This window comes from Lissotriton vulgaris, chromosome 5 (assembly GCF_964263255.1).
Source record: "Lissotriton vulgaris chromosome 5, aLisVul1.2, whole genome shotgun sequence".
In the NCBI taxonomy this organism is placed as follows: Eukaryota; Metazoa; Chordata; class Amphibia; order Caudata; family Salamandridae; genus Lissotriton; species Lissotriton vulgaris.
In genome coordinates, this window is record NC_141693.1 from 275,012,124 (window position 1) to 275,032,913 (window position 20,790).

Consider the following 20,790-nt stretch of genomic DNA (forward strand, 5'->3'; position numbering starts at 1 on the left):
GGTGTGGATCATATTAATGAGAGTCATTCTACCTTTCTGCCTAAGAAGCACTTCAGACTATTCAGAGGGTGGCTTCCTCAGCACCTAAGCTGAAGTCTCTCCCAGTGCCGGAGTGTCTACTGGCCTTCACCTCTGTTTCGGAGACCTCTAATTGAAATAATTGATTGTTTCAGTGGTCCAAGATGGCTAGTACATGATGCAGCAGTAAAGAAGACGTAGTGGTCTTCTCAGCTCTCAAAAACAGGTGTTTCAGACGAGAATGTAACCACTGTTTTCAGACTAGAGAATTTGGCTGGGTATGGTTCTGCATTGTGGCTTCTCCATGGATTTGATCTATCTAGACATAGAGTTCACTCAGGTCTTGCCTCCTGGGATCTGTTCATTGTCCTGTTGGCCCTTTGGACAGCGCCTTTTAAGCTCTTGGAATCAGCCGGACTGAAAATATTGACTCTTGAGGTAGTAATACTAGTAGCAATTGGTTGAATTGGGAGCAATTCTATACACTGCTCCCCCTCAGAGATTTCTATCTAATGTTAGTTTTTTGCCCCTCCATTCTTTAAACCTAAGACTCTATCAAACTTTCATTTAGTTGAGGAGTTCATGCTTCCCACTCTTCCACCAGATGGTTCTGACCTAGCCCAGTTGGACTAAAAGACCCTGGATGTGGAGCAAGCTTTTCAGATTTACCTTCCTAGAACTGAACGGTTGTGTAAATTAGATTGTTTTTTTGTTTCTCAGGGTCATGGCCTCTTGAGCGGCAAGACTTCAGTCTTCACATTTAGGGCCAGATGTAGGTAATCCCAGATTACCGATTCTTAAATACTGAATCATACCGATTCGGTATTTAAGAACAGGCAAATGGGATGTAGGTAATTTTTCCTAAAAAATTACAGAATCGGTAAGTTTCGGTAATTACCGAATCGGTATTTACCGATTCGGTAATTGACATTCATTCCTATGGGCCTGGAGGCCCATAGGAATGAATGACAATTACCGAATCGGTAAATACCGATTCGGTAATTGGGAGAAACATTGAAGGGTGGCAGGGTGTCACTTTGACACCCTGTTGCACCCCCCAATTGTGTATGGGTGCACATGTTGCAGACATACATGCCCTAAGGGCATGTATGTTTGCAATATGGCACTTTTGGAAAAGCAAAAAAAATGCTTTTTCAAAGGTTTTCATTATTTACCACCAACTTCTAGTTGGTGGTAAATAACTAATCCTTAACTGAGGAATGCTCTAACTTGAGTGCTTCCTATAACCTGGATTCAGTAATTTACCGAATCGGTATGTTAAGAATTCGGTATTTTACAGAATCCTTAAATTACCGATTCGGTAAAATACCGAATCCTTAAAAAATGCCACCTACATCTCAAAAACCCAATACCGGTCGGTAACGACCGAAATTCGGTAATTTCGGCCGTTACCGACCGGTATTGGGCGACCTGCATCTGTCCCTTAGTGTCGGGATAAAGCAAGACTTTTCTGTGTAATGTTAATCAGCTAAGGTTCCTCTTCCAGTCAAGTGATAGTCTACAAGAGGGAGCGCAGCCTAGAGGATGAATGTAAGTGAAGTATGTTCCCTTCTGGAAATTTGCAGTGCATCTCTAGAAACCTTTATTATTCCTGACACGCCTTTGTTACTTCTTCTTTTGGTTCTGCTGCTCTCAGTGTGGTGGTGGGCTCTGCTACTGCATCTATTATGGCCCCTTCTACCACTAGTTAAGTGGTTTATTTTCTCTTTTAAAAAGGGATTAACAGATGGTTACTTTTGTTTGAGAATAACGGTTGTTTAAATGGTTATACTATACACCTTTCTGGGAGCATGGCACCGTCTGGTTCTCTCTGTGCTTTTTTACTGGGTGCTTGTTCAGCTTGACAAATCCTCATTTCTCAAGGACTGTGATGAGGAAGAGCAAAAAGGGTGTAGTGTCTAATCTTCATTACTCCCAGAGCTGTTCTTCCTCATCAGAGTCCTCCGACCCTCCTGGTCCTCCCTTGGGGAGTGGGTGCCCACTGGGCTCAGGGTTTTCTTGAGTGGCATGCAATATTACAGGAAGTGCTGCAAATGAGGAGGGTTTAAGCAGACTTCCCTTAAAGGAGAAGTGCTTAACTGTAAAATGTTATTATATTTATGTGCTTCTCAGTGCCTTTCTAATGGATGGTGGATCACGTTTATGGAGATAACCAGTAGGTAACCAGGACATTATCCTCATTTAGTAGAGGCTAGAAAAACGTTGGTGAAATACAAAACAGGTGGAACCGGATGTTTTCAGAATTATGCTAGACAGGTACTAACTCATTTGAATTCCAAACCATCGGACATTGTCACCACCAGGCCTACAAAAGGTACAGTGTTGTATGCTTTCCTATACTTCAAAACCAGACCGGGAAGGCTGCCGCTTTAGACACGCTCAGGTCAATGAGTTTACTCTATGTGCAGAAGACAGTTGAAATGAGTTGAATCTACAGTATGTTTTATTGGCTATTCACTGGCCAATCACATTGGTCATTATGTTCAGGTCGCCCTGACTGGCCTTTCGGTGAACACACAGATTGAGCCTGTTTTCATGCCAGCCTGAAACTTCACAGAACCTTTTTAATCCGCTCTGAGGCTGAGGAATCTTATATGGTGTAAGATGCGTAACAGGGCACCTGTGGCCAATTTTTACTTGTCTAGAATGTTGTAGAAGATCTCAAAAATGATCTAAAAAATGAAATACAACTACTGAAATCTGCTACTGCAGCACGTGGATACAAAATGGAACCTCGGATGGGCAGCTCTTTATCTTCGATCAACAAATAGTCCCTGAGAATTTATCACTATCCCCAAAAGTTCCTACTCTTCTCACTTATTTTCAAACATGTGAAACAAAACAGGTCTATACAAAGGCACTGATTGGAGTGCGAGCTGCCCTTCAAGTAGTTATGAAACTTCACTTCTCAAAAGTATGGTCACCTGCCACAACCAAATGCTCCCTCCGTAATAAACAACAACAAAACTGCTAAAGGGATCCACTTTGATGGTCGAAAGGTTGTTTGATGTTGAGTGGGAGCGGTTGTCAGGGTCGAAGAAATTCTCTCATTTAGGTCACAACAGTAAGGCATCATAGTCAATATACCACACCATCTGGCCGAAGGTGGGCTTCACCCCTGTAATCGGCAATTTCTGGGGATCTTGCCCAACCCTACTAATTAGAGTCACAATGTCATGCTTCCCCTTCCCAAGCACCAACACTGCTACTTTCCGGGCCTTGTTCAGGAGAGAAAGGCTTAAACTCATTCTCTGATGGGGTTTGTTTGGGCTCTCTGTCAGGAGCACCATGCGGTCACTTCCTAATGCCTCAGAGGAGTGAGGGAACAGCGAAGCTGTGTGGCCATCACTGCCCACCCCCAGCAGGACCATATCGAAGCTGCCATTGTTCACTAGCTGAGAGATATCACGGGCGTACAGCTCCACGCCCTGGTCGTCCTCCACACACAGGCGCTGGTTCACATGCACTGGCATGGGGTGAATGTTCACATATGGGACATGCACGTGCTGGAGCAGATGGTCATGTAAGCTGTGAAAATTGGACTCTGGATCAGTGAGCGGAACACATCGCTCGTCCACCATCCACAGGTGGGTATATTTCCATGGGAAGGTGTAGTGGTGAGCTGCCAGTCTCTGCAACAAGACTATGGGACTGGAGCCACCCGATATGGCTAGGTGGAATATGCCAGAAAGCTTCACATATTTCTCAGCTGTTTCCTGGATGTCCTGAGCTAACGCTGAGATGAGTTCATCGGTCCATCCAGAAACCAGTGTGGAGTCACGGAAGATTGACTTAAGGGTCCCAAAGGCTTTGGCAGTGTGGTGACCAGCCCTAGCATCCATCAACATCACAGGGTCATCCTGAACAAATGATATTTCGCTGCCAAGGATTGTAAAATCCAGTGTATTTCCATTCTCCATCCCACCGGGGTAAAGGCGTGGTACCTCGTGAGTCAAACTCTCCAACAGTGGAGTCCAAAACTCCCAGGAAGCCAAGAGATTCTCGGTCATGATAAAGGACTCTTTCCTGCCATGGAAGATGTTGGCAATGAGGACCGAGTAGGCTTCTCTTTCCTGCATAGGGCGGTACACATGAAAATCTGTTGCTGCCTGCCCAAATAGATGGAGATGGGGTGGATGATCTGTAATTTCCTTCCAGCCTTCTGGCAGGGCTGGCTTGAAGAGGTTGCGGCTGACCAGGATGGCAGGGTAGCCCAGCTCTCCATGTCCAATATGGAAGACAATCTGTTTGGGCTTGCACTGGCTGTTGAAGGACTCTCTCTGGATGCAAAAGGCTTGGTGTTTGAAGAGCACCCGGACATATGCTTCCCTCTCGTCCAACGCTTTTCCAGACATCAGGATGAATGGAACACCTTCCCACCGCAGGTTATCAATATGGACCACCACACCTGTGTAAAAGGAAGGGAGAGGGGTCGTTATGCTTAAATAGAACAGAAACTCAAAAAAAGAAAGCTGGAGATACTGATCTAAACAAAAAAGGGATACAAAATATTTCAGAGGATTAAAGCGACCCTACTTTTTTCCAGGGCAGACACCTCCCTGTTTGGATTTCAGCAAGTTCAACAGGATGTATCATGCTGAAAATACTACAGACATCTCCTACCTCACAATACTCTTCTAGTCCCATTCTTCATTGAGGGTGAAACTGCAAACCCACAGCCAGGAAACCATCAGACTGCGGACTAAGAAGTGTAAAAAAGTCAAAACAAGGCAGGAAGCCTTTACCATGTATGCAATAAGGACCGGGAACAACAACATCCCCCTATCCATCAAAGCATCACTTTTTGTAGATTTATCCCGCTATAAACAAACCAAGAAATGTAAGTACACACTACACTTAGTAACTCGAACATCAGTATAACCCGGGGTGTCCAACATAGGTCTAAAAGGACCATTTCCATGCCAGATTTTCAGGATATTAATCAATTGTACCCTTTTTTTACATTATCACTGGTTATCCTAGAGGCCTGTCATGGATCCATCTCTCCTGGATGATGGATTTGGAATAATATGGCATAAAATAAAAAAAGATCTCACATTATATACCTACACTTATCACTATGTCAAAGAGAGGAGTACTTAGAAAAATTCAGCTGCAGCAGTCGGTAAATCTGAAATTATTTCATTTTCACAAAGTTGAATAACCCTCAAGAGAAGATCAGTCTGTAAAGATGTCAGTCTTTAGCCCAAGAAGATTATAAACACACGTGAGAGTTCTTACTCAATATCCAACGTATAATATCGACCACAAAATCCACTACCATCATATAGGTAAGTGGGTGTGTTAACAATATTTAAGAGTAGTCCTTCTGTACTTCCTAACACATACTTTACTTGACCATGTATTTGTAGTCAATATTGTGGAATCTATATATATGCAGGTCAATATCACTGGCATGGCCACTGACATACAGCCACCAGGTGGCACTTATTATATGCACTCCTTAAATTTACACTAACTTGTTTCCAGAATGCACCTCAAAACTGACACCTTTATGATTTAGCCAGTTTTCTTGTATTTTATTTCTGTAAACACTTATCGACGAGGAACCACTAAGGATTATTTAGGCGAGCTGGTTTTGAAGGACCATGTTGGCGGGAAGCAGTTTTTGTAAGACCGTGAAAACATTAAAGGGAAGCCATTCTCAATCAGTAACATCTGCATGCCTATTAACCTACGTCTCTCTCTCTCTGCTAGCCAGACCTGAAATCCACCACACATTTGAAGGACTGCCTACACCCCATCTCGCCTGCACAGGGTTGCCTACAACACTTCATTCTGCTTGGATTTTACACTGTCTGTACAGGAGGCTCACAGTGACTCCTTGCTGGCCATGAAAATCCTTTAAATAGTGGGAAAACAATATGTCCTCCTCTATCGGGCCAAACTGGGGGTAACTTTGGAGGGCAAACCCAATTTTTCACGGATGCAAAATCTGCACAAACATTCGCCAAGTACCCAGTCAAAGTTCTTCGATCCCCCAGGAGATCACCCAATCCAACAGAAGAAACTCAACTTAGTGACAAAGACTGAACTAAGGATGCTCTCATCTATCATTGCCTTCTACCATACCCGCAAGTACTGGAGGGTCTCTCTTGTTGCCCATTATGGCTGTTCTTACGTGGGGTTCCTCCCCTTTGTTCCTCCTGTTGTGGATGATTCTGTGTACCCTGTGCTAAAGATCATGCTCCTTCTCTTTTCAGGGTTGTTCTTTTGTCTCCCTGACCAGCCATTCGGACATTCTTGGCAGGGCGGTATGCTTGGTATTTCCACGTCCTGGAGGATGATTCCCACTTTTGTTCTGTTTTTGGAAAGGACTTGCTGGGAGGGGTGAGGGGATACATGTCTCAAGCTAGTTGGGGGGTTGGAGTGGGAGGAGAATGGCTTGGGTCGTTTTTGCTGGGTTATTGTAGTGTTGTCTTATTTACCTTTTCCCCTCTGGTACTGCCATGGTATCTCCTTTCTTATGTCTGAGCCTGCTCAACATGCATTGCACTACACACGCTTGTTATAGCCAATAGTTTTGACTTGTAGGTGTAATGTTACTTGTTGTATCATCATCATCTTTAATCGATCATATTAGAAATGACCATAAAAGCATGAATAAATACATCAATAAAAATGCTGTTACAAAAATATAATCATTAAAATTCCAAAAATGTTCTTGATGATCCTAGAATAAGATTAGAATGCATTCAAAAAAACATAATATAAAGGCAATTAATTTCTCGGATATTAATTCATTAAAACTTACAATCAGCTTAATGGGCTAAATGTCAACCCATTCCTCTTCTTCATACAGGCCCATAAGAATGATGCTACAGAGTAGCAAACCAAGGGGTCGGGTAATGTTTTTAAAAAGAATAATGCTACCCGACACTGCTTGTGTACCATTTTCTTTAGAATCGTCTTCAGGTAGGCCTTCCTTTCGCTCTGATAGAGCCCACAGAATAAAACTATACGCAGTTCGGTTTGGGGTGATAAATTATCACACAGGCACATGATTAGATTGGAATGGTTATATGTTTTTTCTGGATAACCAAGCATTAAGGGAATTAAATTAGTGGGGAATCTTAGCAGTATAAATCTATGGCGTGCATTGTTTATGTTGGCTGAATAGGGAAAAGTCTCCCACCGTAGGCGGTGGGTTAAGGTGATAAACCTGTGCTGTAGATTTCTCTTGGTAATCCTCCCTTGCTTGTGTTCAACCTTTAACATAAACATACCAATGGCTTTCTGCTTAGACACCTTCTTGCATGCCAGGGGGTCTTTAAAAAGTTCTTGGAGCTCTATCTCTTTTAAGACTGACTCCACGTAACTTAGCCACTTTGACCTTTTCCAGTTATCCATCTCTATACAGTTCCTTATTACCGTTTGGGTCAACGGTTCTGTATCTTTCCTCCATATAGAGTGCCATAGCAGGAGAGGGGCTAGTTGTATAGATTCTGATATATAAGGGACGGCCAATTCCATATGTAAAATGCCATTTGCAAAGGAAGGGGGAAGAACCAGTACTGATTTAAAAAGTTTATTTTCTATAATTTGTAGTGGTGTAGGTGTAACCGTGCCCCATACCCCAGCACTGTAGGTCACTGCCGCTTTTACTCTGGCCTGATATATGTTTTTTATTGGCAGTAAGGGTTTCGCACCCAATTTCTTTGCAAAGGTTTTAATGGCCATAATACCGCTCTCCATCACCAGCCTCCTTCCTTCCATCAGTTTTGCCCATGACAAGTCTTTGTCAAAAAGAATACCCAAATAGGAAAAAGAGTCTACAACCTCAATTTTCCATGTGTCTGTGTTAAAATGTGGGACTTTGTATCTTTTGGTGCTACCAGCAATGATTATAAAAGACTTTGATTGGTTTACTTTTAGGTGTAATGAGTCCATAAAAGAGACATACACTGTTATGAGCTTTGGTAGCCCAATCCCTGTTCTTGCAATTTGAACAGCGTCGTCTGCATAGGACAATATGGGTAACATTTGATTTTCCAAGATGGGAACGTCCCTAGTAGCCACTGTAAGTGCCTTCTCAACTCCATTTGTGTATAAGGAGAAGGAAAAAGGCCCAGTACACCGCCCTGTCTCACTTCTTTGGAAATTTTGAAATGGTGTGTACAGTCACCAGTTTTAGTGCAGCGCTGTAGCATTTACATATGATTGCCTTATAAAGTATAAAATACCCGGGTCAACCCCCATCGACTCCATTATGTCCCATAATTTATCATGGACCACACAGTCGAATGCAGCGCTGAGGTCCATGAATGCCATATATAGTTTGCCATCTTTCATATTTGTGTATTTTTCAATAGTCAAAGCTAAATTCAGGCATTGGTCTACAGTACCCCTTCCCTGCTGAAAGCCATACTTGGCCTGGATCAGGATCTTATTATCTCTAGCCCAGTTCTCTATCCTAGAGAAGAGGAGACAGCCCATAATAAGCTTTGATGTTGTGTCTAGCAGGGATATTGGTCTATAGTTTTTTGGGGCGGCTCTATCCCTTTTTTATAGATGGGCACTATAACCGCCGAAGACCACGAGGGGGATGTTTGGACTATGCTCTTTAGGGCATTGGTTAAAAGTGGGATCCACAGGTCAGAGTTAGTTTGAAAGAAGTCAATTGGAACCCCATCTGGTCCAGGGGCCTTACCCGAACTACATGAACTCAGCGCCACCTGTACTTCATTTAATGAGAAGAATATAGGTGTATGGTACGTTTCCGAGGTTGTCACTTGATGATTATTAGTGTCGGAATTTGAGGCAAAGATGTTCTCATACCGAGTTACCCATGACTCCTCATCGACATTGACATCCGTTGTGGGGTTGTTTGGGGTTTTAAGATATGGTGCGTTGACTAACTTCCAAAATTCGCAACTATTACCAAAACAGGCTGCCTTTTCCAGGTCGGCCCATAGGGCCTCCCTGAGTTCTTTATCTCTTGCTTTCCTTGCAGAATTATATGAAGCCCGGAGCATTCTTATATGAACAGGGTTCCTAGGGTTAGCTTTTAAGGCGGACATCAGGGCCTTTCTATTTTTTGTGCATGGAGTTAAACCATCCCTTGTCATTTCCACTCTTTATGATTTTCGTTTTTGTTAGGGCCAGTTTTATTTTTATTAGGATATTACAAAAGGCAGGCACAGCTGTCCCTGCCTCTGATTCGGAGTCTAGGCATTGTTGGATATCATCTTGTGCATTTTATATGAATTCAGGGACCAGCTTAGTTACGTCAATGTTAGCCCCCTTGAGCTGAACCCCATTTTTCCTAGAGACATTTGGCGTTCCAATATTTCTGCGTGGTTGACTCCAGGATAAGGGTACCTTCAACTCCACTGAGACCATAGCGTGGTCGCTAAAAGTCGAAAAAGAATTACAAATCCTTTCTACTCTCTCTACTAAAGGAGCAGTCATTAGTATATAGTCTATCATACACTCCACCCCATTTCTTAGGAAGGAGCCCGGCAAAGGATCTGTTATGAGGTCTGAGACAGAAATTATTTTTAGGTTTAACAAGCCCATTAAATTGTTTAGTCCATTTCCACATTCACTATGTGTAAAGTGGTGAAAAGGGTTTTCCCTCATATCCTCTAAACCGCACTCTGGCAAATTTTTATAGTTACAAGGGTGGATATTGAAATCACCTAACCATATAATGTCAATGTTAGGATTCTTGTTATTAATTACGATTTCTGAAATAATATTATCAACTTCCCCCACAATCGTGTGCACCTTTGGGCCGAATATGTTATTATAGAAGTTTACCAGGACTCATACCCCTTCCAGATGTATCTCCAGTATCAAAACATGTACATTTAAGTTGGGCTGTAGATTCATCTTTACCTTTATTGGTACATCATTCCTGATCAGAGTCAAAATGCCCTCCTTTGCCCTCCCTGAGGTAGATGGGCTTGCCTGAGTCTGAAAGGATCTATAACCATTTATGAAAACTGGTTCTGTGGCCCATGTTTCCTGGAAATAAACAATTTCCTGATCCTGCCATATCTTTAACCAGTTGGTAACAGTCAACTTGTGTGTGATACTAGCCAAGTTCCATGAGGCTATATTAATAACATTTCTTTTAGTCTCCTGTTGTGAAGAGGAAATACTGATAAACACGTGCTTTTGTCCTGTTTGGGGGGATTTCGCCTTTCATTACACAGCTGTGGGCAATTATGTGGTGTATGTAGTCAATCGCAAGCGTCAAGGTCGGAAAGGGGAGAATATCTATTCATGTACCTCCAATCCACTGTCTCTCTGCTACCCCAGGGGGTACCCCCCCAGTGTCCTTCCATGGGCAGAGAGTGGGCCATTGATCTAAATAAAGTGGGAGGTTTGTAAAAAAAAGTCCTAAGGTAGGGCAACAATACAAGAATTTTTAGTGTGATCATTACCCAGTTGCTCATGGAGAAAACCAACAACAGATTCGCTTTTAAAATTTAAGACCACACAGTCACCCGATAATTCTTTCCTTGATGGGCCCACCCAAGGTACTTTTCTCGCCATAATAATCTGGCTTGCAATATTCCTGCCTGGAACCCCCCCCCCAATCCCCGATTTTGGGTTAACCAGTGGAGCGCTTTGGACATTAGTTGGGATGTTGATTCGGTCTTCCCCTTCTGTAACAATGGCACGTTCCCCAGAATTAAGACCAGGGGCGCAGATGCTGGGGGTAAGTGTCGGATATGTGCATCATTTGGCTGGCTACTCAAACCGAGTCTCTTTTCTTTATGACTGCCAAGGCCTATCTGTGTGCTGTCCCCCCCCCCCCCTCCCCTCTCGTCCTACATTAGCATACCCCAGATTCTGGCTTCTGTTATTAGCTGTCTCTATCGGTTTATCGGGCATTAAAAACCTAGTATTACTACAAACCTTAGGGGTGGTTGTGCCTTGTGCTGTATTTGGGAATGAGCCTTCCTGATTCTCTCTTAGGTGTAGGTCCCTAGTTGTCATTTCGGGGCTGGATTTTTTTGGTATTATACTGGAATGGGATCCAGTCCTCTCCTGGGTTATTTGGGGGATGTCTATTCATTGTTTGTCCAACCCTTATGACTACAGCCTCCAGTGCGCAACTATTTTCTGTGGCCTGATGTTCTAATACAGTTAGTTTTTCCTCTATCTGGGATAATTTTAATAAAATGGGGTTTAACATGGTACCAACAACTGTCTCAAGTCTCTGCCACATTATTTCAGACATCAAGGGAAATTTGGCAGTGTCTGCTAATTCCACAATTTCTATACCATTTGTATTTTGCTGAGAAGTTTCTGGGAGTACCTCCCCCTCATGTTTATTTGTCCTTGGGGCTTTTGCTGCTTTTGGTCTCTGCGGCCCTCCACCCCTCTTTCTCTTTTGGAATACATCCATAAGGCTCTTCGTTGGTTTTTTTTAAGCTGCCGCCCTTAAGGTAGCTCTTTGTTGGGAGCCCACTGCCGTGTCAGATTGTATGGATCTCGGGCTTTCAGTATCCTCTGTACCCCTTTCTGGTACGGAGGTTCACATAAAATGTTGTTTGGCCCTGACCCTCCCATTGATAATCTATTGTGATTAGGGGGGTTCCATCGATAGACGTCGTTCTGTTAGTTCGATTTTGAGGTTATAGCCATTGTCTCTTCTCTGCAGTTAACATGTCCACCCTGAACTGCATTGCCTGAAACGTACGTGGTCTGAATGACCACCGAAAAGCATGCCTTGTACTCACCTATCTCAACAGACACACTATCGACATTTGCTTTTTACAGGAGACCCACATACCTAACCCCTCAGCCCCTGCCCTGCACGCCTGGTGGTGCAGCGATGTCTACTCCTCCGCTTACTCCAACTATGCTTGAGGGGGTGAGGGTGTCGATCCTGATGCAGTGAGGGCTTCCTTGGCGAATGGCCCAATGACTTATTGACCCGGATGGACGATATGTTATACTTGCGGGTTCCCTGCACAGAAGACCGTAGACACCTGGTGGTGCAGCGATGTCTACTCCTCCGCTTACTCCAACTATGCTTGAGGGGGTGAGGGTGTCGATCCTGATGCAGTGAGGGCTTCCTTGGCAAATGGCCCAATGACTTATTGACCCGGATGGACGATATGTTATACTTGCGGGTTCCCTGCACAGAAGACCGTAGACACAAGCTGCTGTGTATGGTCCCAGCAGAGACAACCCTTAGTTCTTCTCCGGTTTGGGCTAAGATCGCCAGATTTGGAATCTGTGCCATACTGTGGGGTGGTGACTTTAATGCTGTAATAAATGATCCGCTGGACCGGCTGGGCACCTCTAGAAGCTTGCACCCCGACGCCACAACAACACTGAGCACGATAGCACAGGATAACTGCTTACAAGATGTGTGGTGCCTCCCACATCCCCATGCGCACAAAGGCATTTGTATCTCAGCATTCCAAGACACTTGGCCTAGGCTGGACTTTAGATTGGTTCTTGGGATGTCCAGACCTGGATGTACAGATTATCCCACTTGCAGCGTACTCTTGGACCATGCTAGAGTCTTGCAGACGCTTCAGGTCCCTAAGGCGCTATCCCGTGCCGTCACATGGTGTTTATCGCCAGTAGCGTTGAGTGACGCGACCTTCTGGGAGGACATTTGCAAAGAAATAATAGACTACTTTGCACAAAATAGTGGCTCGGTTTAATCACCCTTAGTGGTATGAGAGACTTTGAAAGTTGTCATATGGGGGGCGTTGTATCGCAAAGCACTCTGGGTTCTTGAAGGATATTCGGGGGTCTCTAACTCGGCTCGAACAGGATATCTGTCCTCAGGAGCAGCAATATTTCCACTCCAATGACAAAGACCATTTGGCAAACATCCGTAACAGGCTGTCGGAGTTACAGAAGGAAGCCCTCTGGGAGACTTGCTTCTTGCATCGAGACGCTATGTGTTATGGAGAAGGTGACAGGTCGGGCAAAACAATTGTAGGTCTGCATCGGAAACCTTGTGCGTCTAGCTAAATAACCAAATTACTCGACTTCGAGTTTAATCCTGTGTCCTCCACACCAGAGATCATGTGTGCTATGTCCTCCTTCTATGCCCAATTTTATACCGCCACTCCAATTCTCGGCTCGACTGTGCTATCTGAATACGTCGACACCATACAACTGCTCTGCCTCGACTGAGCTTACCCTGCCTATCTAGACTCCCCCATTACTAAGGAGGAGGTTGTACAGGTTGTGCCCTCCCCGGAGACAAAGCGCCCCACTCATGGGCTTACCACCACCTTTTACAAGAAGTTTTCTTCCCTACTGGCCCCACACCTCCTGGAAATGTACCAGGAACACCTCACTACGGTCTTGTTGCCACCATTGCTGTGGGAGGCAGTTATCATTACACTCCACAAACCTGACAAACCTCCTTACACTGCGATTTGTATAGACCCCTCTCACTCAATGCTGGCTAATCTTCTACTGTCCCTCCTGCCCATGATTGGAAGACCTGCTTAATTAGGCTTTATTACGGTTCGCTCTAGGTTGCACAACTTCCGTACCATTTTCACGATCATGCACCACCTTGACCCGGAGGTACCTGCTGTACCCGCTCTACTTGATGCTACTAAAGCGTTCAAACCTCTGGAATGGGTATTTCTCATTCAACTCCTGGTGCGGCTCAGCCTCAGCTCATGTTTCATCAAACAGATACATCTCCTGTATACACTTCCCACCGCCCGAGTGCGCCTTAATGGGCTCGCTGACACGTTCTTTGTGCCATGGGGCACAAGGCAGGGGTGCCCACTGTCGCCGCTACTATTCGCCATAGTGAAGGAACCTCTCGCAGTGAGGCTTCGGCAATGTCATTCCAACAGGGGCATCGGCTTTACTACTGGAGGACTAGTGTTCTCAATGTACGCAGATGATATCACCTTATATGCATGTTGCCCTAGTGACAACCTTGACCCATTAACACGAGAGGTGGTGAAGTTTGGTGATTATTCTGGTAAAAAAAGTGAACTGGGCCAAATTCATACTTTTTCTCCTCACAGACACTACATGTTCATTCCCCACTAAGTACCCCCTGAAGTGGGTGGACGGGCTGGTGCAGTACCTGGGTATATGGTTGACCTGTAATCCTGAAGAATTATGGTGCATAACGGCCTAACGGCTAGGGCGCTTGACCTTGGACCTGGGGAACTGGGTTCGAGTCTCGGTAATGACGCTAAACCACAACAATGAATGTGTGTTCTCATGTAACGTAACTGGTGCTATGTAAAGAGCTCTGATACCAGATTCGGGTCAAGTTCGCGCTATATAAAACTCTGCAAAAAAAAAAAAACTACGCCCGTGCCATGTCCTGGCTGGAGGACAGAAAACCTATATGGTCCAAACTACCGCTAGCTACATCACGATTGTGAAGATGGTCATTCTCGCCAAGCTCCTGTATCTTTTCCTTAATGTCCCTCTCCTGGCTCAGTTCCTCAAGCGCTTACGATCTAACTTGGTGACTCAGGTGTGGGCGGGCAGGCAGTCGCAAGTCTCATGGGAACTCCACACACTACCACTCACACAGGGGGGATTGGAAGCACTAGACATGACGCTGTATGCTCCATTCGCCAAAGTCCAGTTTTTTTACTATTGGCTGCACCTCACCCCGTTCCAGCCACACACAGCCATTGTGATACAGCATGTAGCTCAATTGCCACTGTCAACTGCACTATAAGCACCATACAAAAACCCCAAGACCAAAATCAATACTGTTGAAAGTGTACGATGGGCCTGAGAGGGTTTGAGGGAGAGAGCTTGGCTGACCATTCTACAAGCTCCCTCCATCCCAGTAGCCAATAATCCCATGCTACCACCACTCTTAGACAAGCTTGAGCACACAAACGTGACATCAAACTGTTTTCGGAGCTTTACCCCAACGACTAGTTCCTCCCACTGTTTGACACTGCAGCATCATCAACCCCCACACTGCGACACGCTGTCAATTAGATGCCACCTGCTGCACTCTACAGGACACTATCCCTTCCCCCTCACGGCTTTGGAGCACCTCCTCACTTTGCCATCTCTCCACAAATTGATCACCCGTCTGAACAATATTATGCAGCGCTCTGTCCCGGTGGTAATCCCTAGCGCATGTGTGTCCTGGGTGGAGGACATCTCACCGCCCCTTTCAGATGGTCAGTAGTCCTACTGCTGTGGCCAATTGGAGTTTTTCTCCCTCAATTATAGACTTTGGCTTAGACAATTAAAATGTTTACATCGCCTATACCGCACCTCTGTAGCTCTTCAAAATGGTGCTGGTTCTAGACCCTACCTGTCTGTGATGCAACCTTACCCTGCTTCCTTTATTCACCTTGCATGACAATGCCCGAAAGTGGCATCCTTCTGGATGGAGGTTTTTACCACCATTCACACGATCACAGGGCACTTGCCTCCCCTCACCTCATTGAAGGGATTAATGGGGTATGTCAAAGATAAATCCAGCTCCAGCCGCCGCCTCAATGCCATGTTACACCTGCTGGCTAAGTGTAGGGTCACCATACACTGTGGTAGGAAGCCCACCCCATTCCTCCAAAGCATGGTTGAGCGATGTAGTGTATTCCCAGAAACAATCGTCTCATTTTTGGGAACCTATGCCTTTGCGTTTCAGCCCCTGGGATATATGACAACCATTTGCCTTTTTTCTCTGCGACAGAGACTCTGGTAACCCAGGAGCGGGGATGCGGCTCACCCTGCTGGGGACAGGTAAATATCAATCACCTTCATGCACTGTCTGTTGCACCGCAACTTGATATTTTTCTGCTGTTAACGCATCTTTTCAAGTGTTTACATATGCGATTTCAATATTCCTTTTACATTTGTACTTTGTAATCCTTATTATGAACCTATAACCCTCTAGATCCGACTTCTTGGGCCTGTGCTACAAAAGTGCCTCATTGGACATTCTTGCGGCTTATTATAGACCCCTTCTCGTTTTGGATTGTGCAACCCTGGCTTGTTCCCGGATTGTTTACCCTGTCGTCCTTGTTGCCGAGACCCTCAAGCCCCCCCAATCAGTCCTGCTCTTTCCCACTCTCCTCTCCGAAGCGGTTGTTGTTTTGCTATTTTCACAAATGCCATTGAAAACAAGTTAGAAAAAAATACCTGCAAATGTTGGGGTTGTGCTGAAGAACTCCTCAGGCTTCTGCAGCTCTTCCCGAACCTGTCCAGCATATTCCTGGTACTGACCAATTACTGAGCTACTCTTGTCCAAACTCCGTAGGGACCCAAATGTCTCCAGTTTTCTTTGCAGAACCAGGTCAGAGTTGCTGGGGTCTCGGGGCATCTCCAGGGCCACGTACATTAGGATCTCCGTCAGGTGGTTCTGGATGACATCACGAATGACCCCATACTCCTCATAGAAGCTGGTGCGGTCTGGAGAAGAAAGGCAGAGGTTTTGAAATGGTTAGACTTCATATTAGCACTTCACCCAACACAAAATAGGGAGGTGGAGGAGAAGCAGCCTCTCACCTGAAGCATAGGAAAAAACCTCTCCTTTTCTCCTCCTGCTACAGACAAGCTGCTGTTTCAGGGACAGATGTGGCAAACGCCTCACTAAGGATGGGGGGGGGGGGGCTTTTAACAGGGAGGGCCTCAGAAACGTGATTTAAGAAGCGGTGGAGCATGGGAGGGCTTGACTACCTTCTCTGCCTATAGGAAACACTGTCAAACTGAAGAGGTGGGGTTCAACTATTACTTACTGAATCCCAAAGTCTGGGCAAGGATCAGGATCCAAGACATAAAAAATACTCCCCCCCCCCCCCCCCCCTACCCTCAAAATAGCTAATGCACAGAGAGGGGAGGCGCAGAGTGGAGCAGAGTGGAGTGGAGTGGAGTGGAATGGCATAGAGTGGCACTGTGAAGAGTAGAGTGGAGTGGAGCAGAATAGAGCGGCATACAGTAGAATGGACTGGAGTGGCGTAGAGTGGTATAGCATAGAGTGTAGTGGAGTGACACAGAGTTGAGTTGCATAGAATGCTGTAGAGTGCCAGTGCCAGTGGCGTAGAGTAGAGTGGAATGGAGTGGAGTGAAGTGGAATGGTATAGAGTGGAGTGGCACAGAGTAGAGTGGAGTGGCACAGAATAGAGTGGCACAGAAGAGAGCGGAGTGGCACAGAATAGAGTGGCACAGAATAGAGTGGAGTGGCACAGAATAGAGTGGAGTGGACTGGAGTAGAGAGGCTTAAAACAGAGTGGCATAGAATAGAATGGCATACAATAGAGTGGGCCAGAGTTGAGTTGCATAGATTGCTGTAGAGTGCCATTGTGTGGCGTAGAGTGGCAAGAGTAGAGTGGCATGGCATAGAGTGGAATGGCAAAGTGGAGTAGAGTACTCCTCAGTAAGGATGAAGGGAAAGGGATCTTTTTCCAGGGTGGGGACCCAAAGCCATGATGCTACAAGGAGTGAAGCATGGAAGGGTTTGATTGCCTCCTCTACCTATAGGAAACACTGCCAGATTACAGAGACATGGGTCTGTTATTACTTACCCACGACAAACTACAGTTTTCAATATGAGAAAAGTTTCAAGAAAAGAGGGTTATGGTGACTAAAGCAAACGGATTTCCCTTTCCCAATAAATGAAATACTTTATTTCTTGTTGACTACTTTACCAGTTAATGCATAAATTACCACTCAAATCTGGGTGATGGAAAAAGTGACAAGAGATGGAGACCTCAAATATTTCTAGAGGCAGAGGACCTGCTTCATAAAGGAGCTCTGCACCAGAGCTTAAATTAGATAAACACATTTTGCACTTGTAATTTGTGTCTATGAATTTGCAAAGTGATTTAGTCGCAACAATGCAATAGTATGGTACACTACTACGAGTGAGCAAATCTGTTCACAGGGCAGGACTGGGGACACTAAGCAGGAGAAAATCATAGGAAATTGAGATTGTGGGTATTACTAAACTTCTGGCAGGCACAGTCCCACACTGAACACAGTGAGATTTACTCATATAAATGGCAGGAGTACTTGTATATACAAGATAAGACTGGAGATTGTATAGGAGTGTATGGGAGAAGTAGTTTCTTGACAGGGAAAAAATAATTTTCCCAAAGCAAGGAAAAAAGCTAACTAGTGCAATTTCACTTGGGCGGCAAATTTTAGCATGTGTAAATGTATGTTTGCGCCATTAATACATTGGCATTTGACTACATAGGAACTCACTAAATCAATTTGTACCCTCTTGTATTGTGGTATACCTGGAAACAAGCAGTTCTTACAGTTTCTGCCCCAGTGGTGCATCTATAACTTTGCAACATGCTCCAACAACAGTGAAATGATCACAAAGTTCCTCTTTATACCTCCTACAAGGAACACTACCTAGAATTTCTGAGTCCTCTGTACCACAAGTGTTGAGACACACATATATGTCAACAGCATTCCCTGATAATAACAGAGGTTTAAAAGATGTATGTTAACAGTTTATCCCAACAGAGGTGTTTGGTAATTAAAGGTATCAGAAGCAGTGGATAAAAGAGAAATTCACTCTCTGTGCACATTCAGTCCCTGGAATTTTTGTGGAGGAATATGTTTGAGCAGGAAACTAGGACAACATAAACAATTAATTAATGTTATCCCAGAAGGTAATTGCTTAAAGTAATATAAGTAGATTTCAGCAAATAAACAAATTACAATGGACCTAAAAATTAACTGATAAATTCAGGCACTAAACTTTGATCACCCCTCAAAGTTCACTTACCTTTAGCATCTACTGTTTCCTTTAGCACTATTTCCACTCGCTCTACATGACGTCTGTTCCAAAGGGGTTCTAAAAACTCACGATTCTGGTGTCGGAAAGGCAGAATTTGAGCCACTGCCTGTGGAGAATATGTAAAGTCACATTTAAACCTCAACACCAGTGTATTGTGTCCAGAAACCTACCGATCCAACTCCGACAGTGTCTTACGAAAATGCTGAGAAATCACTGCCTGGAGACTCCAGCCCTCCATACCGCCTGACACACCAGTGTCCAAAAAGCCACCTATACACGTTTGCAGACCCAATTTCATGTCTTCACCCAACACTATATAGAAAGCAGTCCTTATCAATTCTACCAAGCCACCGACCGACCAATCCACCCACACAAATGTCCAAAGACCACAGCCATTTATGTCCAGACACCCCACATACTCATACACCCAACTAGGGCCCAGAGATTCCACTAAGAGTGCCCTTTGACTTATCCACTATCCAGGATCCATGAGTCCCCAACAGGTTTCAAAATTGAAAGATAAGCTAGGGAGAGCAATGTTTCCAATATGAGGGTCTCCAATCGGAAGAGAAGGGCAAATGGCCTCCAACTGGAAGAGGAAAGGACTTGATGGGACGAGAAAGAGGCTCCAATGGGAAGAGAAAGGACTCACATAAAGAGAAGAAAGGACCACTGTGGAATGAGAAACAGCCTCATTGATAAGAGAAAGGACCTGGAGTCCAGAGAGATGGACCACCAAATGAAGAGGAGAGTCCCACTGCCCTCACTCACCTGCTTGCCCAAGTAGTGATCGACCCGGTAGAGCTCCTCCTCTTGGAAGACGGACTGCAGCTCGGCTGCGAGGCGCTGTGCTGATTCCAAATCGTGGCCAAAGGGTTTCTCGAGCACCACTCGCAGCCAGGCACCAGCTGGGGGTCTGCATGTTGAGTTGATGTGCCGGGCAATCTCAGCATAGGCAAAAGGAGGTACAGATAGGTAGAAGAGTCGCCCGGCTTCTACAAGGCCTTCTTCCTCCAGCGAGCGCTCGATGTTGCGGCTCAGTGTCGTGTAGTTCTCTGCGGTCTTCAACTGAAAATAACTGCTCAGCTTCAGGAACTGATCCTTGAGAAGAGCACAACGGTTGGCCGGCACATCAAGTGGGCAGACTAGATCCTTTAGCACCAGAGACATTCGCTCCATGCCTGCTGCAGGCTCTGTTAGTGCAGCCCCATGGAAGCTAAAGCTGTGCCCACTAGTCACTTGGTCGAGGTAAAGTTGGAACAGTCCCTGCCAGAGGTACTTCTTTGCCAGGTCTCCCGTTGCCCCCATCAAGACAACTGAGACATGACCACGAGAGGACTCCGGCGCTGCTGGGATGACGTGGAGAAGTAGAAGGGGGCAGAGAGTCCACAACAGCATCATAGCATTCACAAAATATTACAAGTGCATAAGAACCTGCAACCAGAACATGAATATCAATAAATGCACAAGGCAGACATCAAAGTAATTTAAATTTTAAGTATGCACTAGCTCCAAATAGACAGCTATATGTTGAGCAATAAAATGCACTAACAAACAGCATATCTATACCAAATCAAACTATGTAAACACATTTTATTTAGTTCGAACAGTTGGGGCAAAGCACTACACACGGTAAGGAAAGGTTACACTATTTGGCATGGTCTGTGTTTGCTGGTAAGTCACACCAACCTAATCATAACAAAAATATGTTCCACCACGAGCCATCACAATTGAATCAGGAATAACTGCACACCAGAAAGAGGGTTAGCATTACTTTGAACCATGTTGTACCAAGGTTGGGTAGAGAATTGTGGAGAAATTAATCACCTAACATGCATTAAAAGTGATCAGGTGGCTCGCCTGCTTGGATATAATCAAAGAGAGGCCATATCTCTCTAAATGTACGTACACTGTTAAGGATACAGGTGATCTTCTCCATCACAAGAGTATTCTAAAAACATATGCAAGGTGTTTATAGACTGGACCACCATTGAACCAAAGTGAGTTCATTAGCCACTTGGGTATGTGAAACTAACCTATCT

General features: G+C 44.9%; 1 protein-coding gene across 4 annotated transcripts in view; it reads right to left on the bottom strand.

The window, feature by feature from the left end:
* Positions 1 to 2,460: 2,460 nt before the first annotated feature.
* The window catches only part of H6PD (hexose-6-phosphate dehydrogenase/glucose 1-dehydrogenase), a 52,756-nt gene continuing 34,426 nt past the window's right edge, over positions 2,461 to 20,790 (bottom strand). For all 4 annotated transcript variants that reach the window (XM_086921396.1, XM_086921399.1, XM_086921397.1 and 1 more), the window contains 4 exons: positions 19,520 to 20,182; positions 18,737 to 18,854; positions 16,138 to 16,407; positions 2,461 to 4,447 (listed from right to left, as the gene is read on the bottom strand). In XM_086921396.1, the coding sequence (XP_086777522.1) occupies positions 3,096 to 4,447; positions 16,138 to 16,407; positions 18,737 to 18,854; positions 19,520 to 20,149 (2,370 nt within the window). In that variant the 5' untranslated portion in view covers positions 20,150 to 20,182 and the 3' untranslated portion in view covers positions 2,461 to 3,095. The remainder of the gene's footprint in view (positions 4,448 to 16,137; positions 16,408 to 18,736; positions 18,855 to 19,519; positions 20,183 to 20,790) is intronic.